The sequence below is a fragment of the Bubalus kerabau genome, chromosome 5, assembly GCF_029407905.1.
Source record: "Bubalus kerabau isolate K-KA32 ecotype Philippines breed swamp buffalo chromosome 5, PCC_UOA_SB_1v2, whole genome shotgun sequence".
Classification (NCBI taxonomy): Eukaryota; Metazoa; Chordata; class Mammalia; order Artiodactyla; family Bovidae; genus Bubalus; species Bubalus kerabau.
The window spans coordinates 109,942,292-109,956,020 of record NC_073628.1 but is presented as its reverse complement, the minus strand read 5'-3'; the positions used below and the strand labels follow the sequence as shown (position 1 = coordinate 109,956,020).

The window sequence follows — 13,729 nt, the reverse complement described above, 5'->3', positions numbered from 1 at the left end:
ATGCTACTGAAAATTTGACTATTAGAGATCAATTTCTTTGGGTTTTCAAGGTTTATAGACTTTTTAATTGTTCAAGGGTCCTATATTAAAAGAAATACATATATATATGTACACACACACATATATGTAGAATTAGTTGATCAGAACTCTGAAGGTATGGAACAAATATTCATGGAAATGTGGGAGTAACGTTGCGTTAAGAGTGAAAGTAAGGAGCAGATTCTGAAAAGTGGAACTATAAGTAAACTTTTAATAATCCACAATAACGCAAGGCAGAACTTATTCCTTTCTGTTATTTGTTAAGACTATTGCATTATCTGTTACTTACAAAGGATTTAAGTTTTTTTTCCTTTTATTGATGGGAGGTATATTATATATCTGTCATGTTTTTCTGGGATTCTTTTATATGTTGTTAAGAAAATCTGTCGGTCTCAGTCTCTCAGTTTTTTTTTTTTTTGAAAAATATAGAAACCATACTTTAAGAAATGAGGTGACTTATCAACAAAAGTGAAATATTTTAAAAACTGATGTGTCTTATCAATAGAAGTTTGAAATTAAAAAAAAGTATTGATACTTAATTCTTCATTTATTATACTGAAAAGGGGAACATTTATACTTAGAAATTAATCTGTTCCTTATTATTTACATACTATTTTAACAATTTGAGATGGGAAATTAAACATCTCCATGTGGCCATAAAATTTGCTCAGGAAAGTAAGAGAAATCACAAAAATTGCTTAAATCAGAGATTTATTGAACACTAAATCAAGATTCTGTTCTACAGTGTGCTTAATGATTAGCAATCTAACACATTAAAAAAAACAGAACACTTAAACATGAAACGGTGGTTGTATATGGTCTTTCCCCTAGTACTCTTTAGTAAGCATGGATGCTATTTTAGCTGAATAGAAATAACTTTTCAGTACAGACTTCGTTGGAAAGTTTCAGTAAAGAGTTTAGCCAAAAAATTACAAAGCATCTCAAAGAATCACTTTTGTCCTTCCATGATTTTCCTCAATAGATTTCTTGTGTAGTCTCCACAGTGGATTGAGTTATATTTGCATATGGATGTGTCTAATATACTCTGCCTCCTTCTCCTCCTTCAGTCTTCTTTCTTTTTAGTTTTTGGTGCTTGGCTTTCTTAGCCTGAGGGTGATGGGACATCTGATTTAGGTACTTGGTCATCATTGATGTTGTGGCCACCAGTCTGCAGAGTATTTGATCAATGTCATAGACAGACTGGGTTTCTAGATCGTTACCAGGTGTATCCAAGGAGACTTGTTTCTTTAGCTAAAAGAAGAAAAACAAATGATATTACAGAATTTTTTCATTACTGTAGTTCAAATTAAATTTGTTTTCTGGATATATATGCTTAAGCTCCAAATATCACACTTTACTTATTTATACAAAGAAAAAATTGTTATAGAAGAGAGGTAAAAATGCAGAAAAAATGCTCGTTTTTATATGCCCTTGTGTAAGGTTGTAGTGATCAGGATCACCATTCAGCAAACATTTAATAAGTACTTTCTATGATTATTAGAGTATTCTGCGGGGAGAAATTATTTGAATGTTAGTAGTACATTATTTTCCTTTACTAAATCGCCTTAAGATGTAATGTGATAAAATCATAGACATTTTATAAATATATAGTTGTTGCCTCAAAATATAGTAACACTGGCAAAGTGGAGAATCAGTTTGAGTGTTATTTTCCAGAAAGTTATCCTAAAATTAGAAATTAGTTTACAGTACATTAAAAAATATACACACCAACTTTAGTATACTTAGTTTTCTTAGATAGACCAGGAAGGGATCTAACAAGATCTCTTGTTCTACATCCTTCATTTTATTGATCAGAGAAAGATACAGTGATTTACCTAAAAGCCCAGACAGATAACTGCATTTCCTATACATTCTACTCATTGTAGCTCATTACTTTCTTAATGTGTTTTGCAACTTTAAACTATCTAAAATAATAGGTTATTTTAAAGACCTTCTAGTTCAGTACACCTTTGTTGAACACCTGATAATGTGCAAGAAAGTATGATAGATGCTGGGGTGAATGGTGGGAGTGGGGAAAGTTATGAAGAAGAAGACACAGTTCTCTCTCCAGAGAAGATGATCATCTTATCTTTTAAACGCTTTGATATTCTATAATTATTACTATTAGCATCACCTTTTTTTTGTGTTTCTTCCACTTCATCCACAGGTAATGTGCAGATAAAACAGAGAGGATTAAAAAGAGAGCTTGTATTAAAATATAAATAAGATTTAAACAACCGTGAAATATATCCATATTAGCAAAATTGCAGCATAGTTTGTCCAGAGGGTAAGGTAGACAGTGAGATGGAGCTGTCTTAACTTTCAAATAATGCATTTCTTCTGGAAAAATCTCCCATCCAACCTTTGTCCAGGTAGTACCATCACAAATGCAGAAGCTCTCCCTGAAAAAGCAGATAAACAACAGAGTAAAAATCAGGGATAGTCCTTGAGTAGACATCTTTCTTTCTCAAATGGAAAAAAAATTACAGCCAAAAATTTTTTTAGAGACAGAGCAGAAATGCCCTGGTACTTCAGTCAAGGCACTCAGGATAACTAGGCAGCAAAATATACACTGATGATCATTGTAACATCATCAGCCATGGTGACTCAGGGATAAATTCAGTGATGTCATAAAGAACCACACTGGGACTAAAAGATGTTGGTTAACCAATCACTTTGGGTTTCTTAGGGATACTTTTTTCTTGCCTTTTTTTTTTTTTTTTTTTTTTTGCCAGAATGGTTTGAGCCTCTTCAGTTTTCTTTCTTTTTTTTTTTTTAAACTTTACATAACTGGATTAGTTTTGCCAAATATCAAAATGAATCCGCCACAGGTATACATGTGTTCCCCATCCTGAACCCTCCTCCCTCCTCCCTCCCCATTCCATCCCTCGGGGTCGTCCCAGTGCACCAGCCCCAAGCATCCAGTATCGTGCATCGAACCTGGACTGGCAACTCGTTTCATACATGATATTTTACATGTTTCAATGCCATTCTCCCAAATCTTCCCACCCTCTCCCTCTCTCACAGAGTCCATAAGACTGTTCTATACATCAGTGTCTCTTTTGCTGTCTCGTACACAGGGTTATTGTTACCATCTTTCTAAATTCCATATATATGCGTTAGTATACGAAAAAAATGAAGACTTGCTAATATTTTGATAGCCAATAAATTTAAATCATCATTATATTAACAGAATTTCATGGAAACCATTTACCTGTATCCTTTCCAACCCTTTTGAAGTATGGTACTTTAGCATCTACTTAAAAGCTTGTGTGTATGTGTGTGCACTCAGTTGTGTCCGACTCTTTGGGATGCTATGGACTGTAGCCTGCCAGACTCCTCTGTCCATAGAATTTTCCAGGCAAGAATAATGGAGTGGATTGCCATTTCCTACTCCAGGGGAGCTTCCCAATCCAGGGATCAAACCTGTGGCTCTAGAGTCTCCTTCCCCACTCATTGGCAGGCAGATTCTTCACCACTGCACCAAGTAGCTACAGTCATATATCATGGTAATATCATTATCATGGTAATATCATACAACCTAGCTTCTGCTTCTGTTTTTTATTATATTCAGGAATGTCCTTCTCTTCATTTAGTCAAGGAAATACTGAGTGACTCCCCCTTTTGACATATCTTTTTGGTGACAGTGTTGTAACTACCAGGTAGTGGGTGAGGGGTGGGGAATTTGGCATGATTGTATGAAAAAGAGATGGTGGATTAGTGTGGTGTATGATAAGGTGAGACGGACTGCTTTTAAAGAACTTAAAGTCTAGCAGTAGAAGCAGAAAACAGAAAAATAAAAAAATTACAGGACAGATTATCAGTTCAGTTCAGTCAGTCTTTGTGACCCCATGAATTGCAGCATACCAGGCCTCCCTGTCCATAACCAACTTCCGGAGTTTACTCAAATTCATGTCCATTGAGTCAGTAATGCCATCCAACCATCTCATCCTCTGTCGTCCCCCTTCTCCTCCTGCCCCCAATCCTTCCTAGCATCAGGGTCTTTTCCAATGAGTCAACTCTTCGCACAGATTATCAGTTCAGTTCAGTTCAGTTCAGTCTCTCAGTCATCTCCGACTCTTTGTGACCCCATGAATCTCAGCACGCCAGGCCTCCCTGTCCATCACCAACTCCCGGAGTTCACTCAGACTCATGTCCATCGAGTCAGTGATGGACATCCAGCCATCTCATCCTCTGTCGTCCCCTTCTCCTCCTGCCCCCAATCCCTCCCAGCATCAGAGTCTTTTCCAATGAGTCAACTCTTCTCATGAGGTGGCCAAAGTACTGGAGTTTCAGCTTTAGCATCATTCCTTCCAAAGAAATCCCAGGGCTGATCTCCTTCACAATGGACTGGTTGGATCTCCTTGCAGTCCAAGGGACTCTCAAGAGTCTTCTCCAATACCACGGTTCAAAAGTATCAATTCTTCGGCGCTCAGCCTTCTTCACAGTCCAACTCTCACATCCATACATGACCACAGGAAAAGCCATAGCCTTGACTAGACGGACCTTTGTTGGCAAAGTAATGTCTCTGCTTTTGAATATGCTGTCTAGGTTGGTCATAACTTTGAGTAAGCGTCTTTTAATTTCATGGCGGCAGTCACCACCTGCAGTGATTTTGGAGCCCAAAAAAATGAAGTCTGACACTGTTTCCAGATTATACTCAGGGCTAAATCAAATTATAATCATGTAATGGATGATAGAGCACTCAGTTCTACCAGGGGGAATTAGGAGTTTCACAGGAGTGCGTTTTGAGTAAGCTTTGAAGAATGAGTAGAATTTTGGTGGATGGCAGAGAGGGCCATCTAGGTTGAGGAAACATGATAAGCAAAGAAATTCTGTGTAAACCATTCAGTTTAGTTCAGTTCAGTCACTCAGTGGGACTCAGTCATGTCCCACTCTTTGTGACCCCATGGACTGCAGCACACCAGACTTCCCTGTCCATCACCAACTCCCAGAGCTTGCTTAAACTCATGTCCATCAAGTCAGGGATGCCATCCAACCATCTCATTCTCTGTCTTCTCTTTCTCTTCCTGCCTTCAATCTTTCCCAGCATCAGGGTCTTTTCTAAAGAGTCAGTTTTTTGCTGACCCTCTAATGAGTCAGTTTTTCATCTCACCCTCTCCTCCCCTCTACCACATGTCCATAAGTCTGTTCTCTATGTCTGCTTCTCCATTGCTGCCTTGCAAATAAATTCATTAGTACAGTTTTCCTAGATTCCATATATATGCATTAGTATATAATATTTATCTTTTTCTTTCTGACTTACTTCACTCTGTATAATAGACTCTAGGTTCATCCACCTCATTAGAATTGACTCAAATGCATTCCTTTTTATGGCCGAGTAACATTCCATTTCAGAGGAGGCAACCGCACCCCACTCCAGTACTCTTGCCTGGAAAATCCCATGGACAGAGGAGACTGGAAGGCTGCAGTCCATGGGGTTGCTGAGGGTCGGACACGACTGAGCGACTTCCCTTTCATTTTTCATTTTCATGCATTGGAGAAGGAAATGGCAACCCACTCCAGTGTTCTTGCCTGGAGAATCCCAGGGACGGGGGAGCCTGTTGGGCTGCCGTCTATGGGGTTGCACAGAGTTGGACACGACTGAAGTGACTTAGCAGCAGCAGCAACATTCCATTTATAAATATTTATTGAGCACCTCCTATGTGCTAAATACTGTTCTAGGGGCTGAGGATACTTACACACCTAGGCATAAAACTATGTTTATGGAGTTTACTTTCTAGTAGGGAGATACATAAAATAAAATGATCTAAATCTATTTATCTGTGAAGTGCTATGAAGAAAAATAGAGTGGTAAGGAGGTTATGAAGTTGCCAGCAAGTGAATGAGTGAGTGTGTGCTTACACTTACAGGGGGCCATCAGGAGAGGCCTCTCCGATAAGGTGATGTTTGAAGACAGACCTGAAGAACTAAAGGAGTGAGCCCTATTGATATCAGCAGGCAGAGGGAACAGGAAGTAAATGATTGATAGGGTCTCTGGATGAATGTAGGAAGGGATGAAGCTGGAAAGATTGTTTGTGGCTAGATAGGTCTTGGAGGGCCCTGCATTTTATTCAGTAGCCAGTAGGGAGTTACTTACAAAGTCTGGAGGAGAGGAGTGACTTAATAATAAACTTACTGAGTACTCTTCTGTGTGCCAGGCACTGTGTCAAGAAATTTGCATGTATTATACTATGTTTTAATTCTTAGAACAACCGTATGTGGGTGGTATTATAATATTTCCACTTTATGGATGGAGAAACTGAGATTAGAGGGGTTAAGATACTATTATGGTCTGAATGTTTGTGTTCCCCCACAAATGCATATGTTGAATTTCTAATGCCTGATGTGATGGTGTTAGGACATGGGGCCTTTGAGAGATGCTTAGGACATGAAGGTGGGGCCCTCATAAATAGGATTAGTGGTCTTATAAAAATGTGTCCCCGCAGAGTTCCCTGGCCCCTTCTACCATGTGAAGGCACCTTGAGAAGGTGCTGGCAGTGAAGGAAGAGGGATCTCACTAGACTGCAACCATGTTGCAGCTTGATCTTGGACTTGCCAGCCTCCAGAACTATGAAAAACAAGTTTCTGTTGCTTATGAACTTCCCAGTCTGTGGTATATTGCTGCCTGAATGCTCTGATAGGTCTGGTGGCATTAGAAGATGCTTGCAGTAAGCTGCTTTCTCTACCAGGCCACCCAAAATAAATATATGCACTCAGTAAAATCAGCATGCTTATTATACAAATACAGTTTTATGACAAGTCCCTTAGTCTCCTCTTCAAACTAATTCCTGTACTAAATTTCCTCCTGTACTGAAATTCTGGAACCACCACTGGCTCCAGGTCACCAACTAGTGGAGCCAAAACCTAAACCTTAGATTCCAGTTTAGAGAATTGATTCTGCTTGCAACATGAATGGTAGATTTGAAGCTGTAATTGACAAGACGGTTCAGCTGCAAAAACTTTTCATCTTTCATGAAAAAGGAAGGATGACTGAGGCTGGAGCTGCAGGCCAAGAGATATCACTCCCAGGCTATGATACCTCATAGAATTTGCCTTGTGGGATTTCAGAATTGCTTGAGACTGAGGTGACTCCTTTTTTCCTTCTAATTTCTCATGTTTTGAATGGCAGTATCTATAACTGTTGCTTTGTGCCTGTCCCACCAGTGTATTTTGGGATAGAAAACTTGTTTTCTAGTATCACAGGTCTGCAGATATAGAGGAATTTTACCCCAGGATAGATGGATCATACCAATGTCTCACACATACCTTGTTTGTATGAGGAGATGAGACTTTTGAGCTAATGATATTTTAGATGAACATTTGAACATGAGTTGATGTTGTAATGGATTGAAACTTAGATGCTGGCATGGAGTAAATGTATTTGCATGTGGGATAGATGTGAGTTTGGGGAGGTCAGAGGGCAGGCTATGGTAGGCTGAAAAATGTCTACCAAAGATATCTAGGTTCTAACCCCTGGAACCTGGGCATGTTACCTCATATGGGATCTTGTTGATCCTTAAACTAAGGATCTTTAGATGGAGAGATCATCATGGATTATCCAGCTGGGACTTAAATGTAGTCACAAGTGTCTTTATTATAAGTGAGAGGCAGGAGATTTGACACAGAAGAGGAGGTGATTTGATGATGGAACTAGATATTGGACTGGTGTATTTTGATTGAAGAAGGAGCCACCAGCCAGGAGTATAGGCTGCAGCTAGAGGTGGAAAACAGCAAGGAATAGATTCTCCTTTCAGAACCCATAGAAAGAATCTTCCCCACCGACACCTTGATTTTCACTTAGCTAAACTGATTCCAGACTTGTGGCCTCTAGAATTTACTCAGGATAAGCTTGCATTGTTTTAAGCCACCAGATTTGTGGCAATTTGTTACAGCAGTCACAGGACATGATCAATTGTTAAATTAATTTGAAGTATTATTAATACTTTGCTAATTCTGTTTTGTTGTTCAGTTGCTAAGTCCTCTCTGACTCTACATGGGCTGGAGCCATGTATAAGCCCCAGGTGGCTCAGCTGTAAAGACCCCTCTTGCCAATGCAGGATATGCAGGTTCGATCCCTAATCTGGGAAGATCTCCCAGAGAAGGAAATGATAACCCAGGCATTCTTGCCTGGGAACTCCTATGGATAGAAGAGCATGGCGGGCTGCAGTCCATGAGGTTGTAAAGAATCAGACACAACTGAGCAATTAAACAACAACAACAAATCTACTGTTTATTATATTCAATCTGTCCATCTCTATATTTCTTTCAGTGTTGTGATTTTGTTTAAACAAGTCTTGCAAATTTTGTGATGGGTGTTTATAGAGAATGGAATTATTTTAAACACTTTTTTAAGAGGGAAGCTATTTTTAATTTATTTTGAAGGGTAAAACAAATGGCATTTACTTATTTGGCTACACTGAGTCTTCGCTGCAGCATGCAGACGTGCAAACTCTTAATTGTGGCATGTGGGATCTGGTTTTCTGACCAGGGATGGAACCTGGGCCCCCGGCATCAGGAGCTTGGGGTCCTAGCCACTGGACCACCAGGGAAGTCCCAATAATTTTTCTATTGGAAATACTTTTTGTTCCTTTTTCCAGATTAGCTCAGCTGGTAAAGAATCCACCTGCAGTGCGGGAGACCTGGGTTCGATCCCTGGGTTGGGAAGATCTCCTGGAGAACGGAAAGGCTACCCACTCCAGTATTATGGCCTGGAGAATTCCACGGACTGTATAGTTCATGGGGTCGCAGAGTCAGACACGACTGAGCGACTTTCACTTTCACTTTCCAGAGTAGATATTTTGATAGACTGTAGTTTCTTTGGTGTCACGTTTTGTATTTATTTGCGCTTTAAAATTTTTAGCACAATTGAAGTTCTACTGGAATAGGATATGGCAACCCATTCCAATATTCTTGCCTGGAAAATTCCATGGACAGAGGAGTCTGATGGCAATAGTCTATGCGATTGCAAAGAGTCAGACATGACAGAGTGACTGAGCATGCACGCGTGCGCGCGCGCGCGCGCACACACACACACACACACACACACACTAATATAGTAAGTACCCCAAATCACTGTGTTAGTTAAGTGTTATCTTTCTTGAATTTCCCCAAGGAAAACTGTAACAAATCTCCTATACAGTCTTTATAAAGCTCTGGATTTATAAAATTACATTATAAACTGTGGAGTGAATTTTCTTGGTCTTTGCCTTATTATTAAGCATTTTACTGTCCTGTTCTTTCAGAAGCAAGGCTGGCACTGAAAAAATATATTGCAAAGGTCTCTGCAACTGTTACAGATACAGAAAAGGGACCAGGGAAGCTTTATAAGGAAGACAAGGTATAACATTGTGCTTATATTTTGTTCTGAAGTCTTTTGAGATTTTTCCCCCTTGTATTTAACTGCTACACTTAAGCACTAGAGGTAGGTGGTGATCCTCACTGCTCCGTTCTCCTTCCCTTCCTTCCTTTTTTTTCCCCTTTCTTATTAAACTGCTGACAGAAGCAGCATTAACAGTACTGGCAGCATTCTTGTTCTTCTGTTGATTAGTGGGGTCCACTGATACTCATTTCATTAGTTTGCTTCAAAGCTTATATATACATCATATATTTTGGTCTATATGTTTACATATATACTTATATACACTGCCTATTTTTTCATGTATCAAAATTTACATGATAGAAAAATACACAGGTGTAAAGATAGCTAATTGTAAAGCCAGCTTGCCACATTTGTCATATACTAAGTACTACATGTGAACTAGTTGATTTCTTTTGATGTATACTAAAAAAAAAGGTATGCTAAAGGTATTAGAAATATGTTTGGGTTTTAAATTATTTCTTGCATTTCTGGGCAGGACATTGTATGTATTTTCTGTGACTTTTAATTCTGATGAAAAAAAATTAGCTACTGCTAAAAGTGTAAGACAGCAGCAAGTCTGAGAACATGATAAAACACACATTTCACCTGTTTGTAAAACATTTTACAAAATCTCTTATGAAACAAAGTATAGATAGAATTCTATTAGAAGAGCTACTGTATCTATAAGATTTGCAAAACAATCTTTCTGGCACAAACAGTGCTTTGTCAAACTAGTTATAATGAAAGCCTTTTTAATTTCAGTTTTTAAATATTTGATTATTTGAGCTAGAAAATATTATGTACCTATACTAATGGTTAGAATAAAACAAAACATCTAAAGTAGACTTAATAATTATCTTTTTACCCTATCAAGTCTTATTACTCTGTGATTCTAATAGCAATTTTGTGCTAATCTCAGTATACTTTTCCTCACTTATATAAATATATGTATGCATACATATAGTTTTATTAATATAAGAGATTTTGCTTTTATAAAAATAGGATCATACTATACAAATTATTCTTTAATTTTCTCTTTTCCTTTAAAGAATATATTATGGACATCTTTACAAATCCACTTCATTCTTTATACTTCTGCATATAATGTTGCTTATTTAATAATATGGACAGGACATGTAATAAATTATTCATGTCTCCTTATTATTACAAATCATAGAATAATGAACATCTTAAATCAGATACCAGCAGTTTGCTGCTCATGTGCAAAGAGATGTTTTGAAATGCAAATTGAGAGGTTTTCAGTGAGGTTTTGCTCATTTCTTGCACTTCCTCCTCCTGTGAATCACCCAAGAAGGAATAAATATTGCATTGTCTGTTGAGTTGCATGAAGTGCACACCATCCACCTACTTTTTCCAAATTTTGCAAACATCACAGTTCAGTTCAGTTCAGTCGTGTCCGACTCTTTGTTCAGTAGTGTCCAACCCTTTGCAACCCCAAGGACTGCATGCAGCATGCCAGGCTTCCCTGTCTATCACCAACTCCCGGAGTTTACTCAAACTACGTCCATTGAGTTGGTGATGCCATTCAACCATCTCATCCTCTGTTGTCCCCTTTTCCTCCCGCATTCAATTTTTCCCAGCATCAGGGTCTTTTCCAATGAGTCAGTTTTTCACATCAAGTGGCCAAAGTATTGGAGCTTTAGCTTTGACATCAGTCCTTCCAATGAACACCCAGGACTGATCTTGTTTAGGATGGACTGGTTGGATCTCCTTGCAGTCCAAGGGACTCTCAAGAGTCTTCTCCAACACCACAGTTCAAAAGCATCAATTCTTCCCCGCTCAAGCTTTCTTTATAGTCCAACTCACATCCATACATGACTACTGGAAAACCCATAGCTTTGACTAGATGGATCTTTGTTGGCAAAGTAATGTCTGTGCTTTTGAATATGCTGTCTAGGTTGGTCATAGCTTTTCTTCCAAGGAGCAAGTGTCTTTTAATTTCTTGGCTGTAGTCACAATCTGCAGTGATTTTGGAGCCCAAGAAAATAAAGTCTGTCACTGTTTCTATTGTTTCCCCATCTATTTGCCATGCAGAGCTCACTGAAAATAAAGAAATAGGGAGAGGATGTAGACTGGCCCAAGGCATCATGACTCTAGATTAATGAGTTTCATTATACACACATTTCACTAGTGTTAGTACTGCACTGTCAGATACAGTACCCCCTAGCCTCATGTGACTATAAATTAGAATTAATTAAAATTAAAAATTCAACTCCTCAGTCACACCAGCCACTTTTCTAATGCTCCCTGGCTTATATGCATCTAATGGTGACTGTATTAGACTGTGCAGATATTTCTGTGATCATTTCCATCATCATAGAAAGTTCTGTTGCAGAGTGCTGGTTTAGAGATACTATAGAGATTCATTTTTTTTTTTTTCATGAACGGGATTTATTATTTAAAGTTTCATATATTCTTGATGTGTTTCTAATCATTCTTTTTTTTTTTTTAGTTTTTTTATTTTTATTTTTATTTTTTTTCCAGCTCATTACTTTTATTTATTTATTTTTTATTTTTTTATTTTTTTTAATTTTATTTTATTTTTAAACTTTACATAATTGTATTAGTTTTGCCAAATATCAAAATGAATCCGCCACAGGTATACATGTGTTCCCCATCCTAAACCCTCCTCCCTCCTCCCTCCGCATACCATCCCTCTGGGTCATTTTTTTAAATAAACAAGTGGAAAGTAAATTCCTTGTTTCTGTCTCTAGAATATCCTCCTCAGTGCATGCCGTGTAAAAAATGAATGGTTGGAAACCCATTTGGAAGCTTCCATTAATGAGCTGTTTGAGCAGAAACAGCAATTGGAAGACATTGTGACTCCTATCTTCACAAAAATGGCTACACCACGTAAGTTTTGAATAAAAATGATTTGAAAGTTGCATAAAAATTAGATGCAGTGTTGTTATTTCTGAGATAATCAGATTTCAACAATCTTCATGAAGTAGCCATTAACCTTATTATAAGCTCTAATCCATAACTCAGTTTCATTCAGTTCCAATATTAATAATAGTTAAAAATAATGACTGAGTTATTTCTATAATGTCTAGTACTAATCTTATTACCATCACTAATCATTTAATTTTATGCAATTTTCTATGGTTTTGACTAACGATTTTCAACCAGAAAGTATGTCTTTCAAGGAGACAGAGAGGCAGAATTTGAAAAAAAAATTTTTTTTTCAGTGATGGAAGTCTATACTTTCAAAAGCCTGTTGTGGGAATACTGTACTGTCATTGGAGAAGGTACACTGTCAGAATCTTGGTGGCACGTGTACCTAAGATTTTAACGCTATCAGCTTTATTGAGATAGAATTCTCATACCATGAAATTTACCATTTAAAAATGTCCATTTCAGTGGTTTTCGGTGTATTTTCAGTTATATAATCATCACCACTGTCTAATTTTACTGCATAATTTCTCCATTTTATTACTCCCAAAGAAACACCATACCCGTTAGTAGTCACTACCCATTCCTTGGTTCCACAAGTCCCTGGCAACCACTAATCTACTTTTTATCTCTATGGATTCCCTGTTCTGAACATTTCATAGAATCATACAGTCTGTCACCTTTTGTGTCTGTCTTCTTTCACTTTGCATAATGTTTTTAAGCTTCATCATGTTGTAATATATGTCAGTATTCCTTTTTATTGTTAAATCATAGTCTATTGTGTGGATTCAAATTTATCTATTCATTAATAGACATTTGAGTTTCTGTTCATTTGACTATTATAAATAATGCTGCTGTGAACTTTTGTGTACAAATTTTTATGTGGCTGCATGTTTTCATCTCTCTGGGTCTGTATTTAGAGGGGGAATTGCTGGGTCACATGGTATCTCTATTTCTGACCTTTGGAGGAATTACCAAACTGTTTCCAAATTTCTATAAAGCAATATAGAAAAGGATTCTAATTTTCTCCACATTGTTATCAACATTTGTTATTATCTTAAAAAATATTTTTTAGCTCTTCTAGTGGGTATGAAGTATCTTAATGTAGTTCCCATTTGCATTTCCTTAGTTACTGATGATGTTAAACATTCTTTCATGTGCTTACTGGCCATTTGCATATTTTCTTTGGAGAAATGTTTTTTGAATCTTTTGCCTATTTTTAAGTTGAGTTGTCTCCTTGTTTTTTAAATTGAACTATATACTTGATTTATAATATATTAGTTTTAGGTATACAACATAGTAATTCAGTATGTTAATAGAATTTAAAGTTCTATTAACAAAGAAGCAAATGGCACCCTACTCCAGTACTTTTGCCTGGAAAATCCCACGGATGGAGGAGCCTGGTAGGCTGCAGTC

The 13,729-nt window shown here is 37.5% G+C and overlaps 2 protein-coding genes across 3 annotated transcripts in view; one reads left to right on the top strand and one right to left on the bottom strand.

Annotated features, from left to right (window-relative positions):
* ANKRD45 (ankyrin repeat domain 45) overlaps positions 1–13,729 on the top strand; it is a 51,104-nt gene that overhangs the window by 19,190 nt on the left and 18,185 nt on the right. For both annotated transcript variants that reach the window (XM_055582688.1, XM_055582687.1), the window contains exons 4-5: positions 9,285–9,379; positions 12,136–12,274. In XM_055582688.1, the coding sequence (XP_055438663.1) occupies positions 9,285–9,379; positions 12,136–12,274 (234 nt within the window). The remainder of the gene's footprint in view (positions 1–9,284; positions 9,380–12,135; positions 12,275–13,729) is intronic.
* On the bottom strand, positions 742–2,514 carry TEX50 (testis expressed 50). Its single transcript, XM_055582689.1, has 2 exons — positions 2,174–2,514; positions 742–1,290 (listed from the first exon to the last, which is right to left on the bottom strand). The coding sequence occupies exons 1-2, from the start codon at positions 2,495–2,497 to the stop codon at positions 1,075–1,077; spliced, it is 540 nt and encodes a 179-aa protein (XP_055438664.1). The 5' UTR covers positions 2,498–2,514; the 3' UTR covers positions 742–1,074.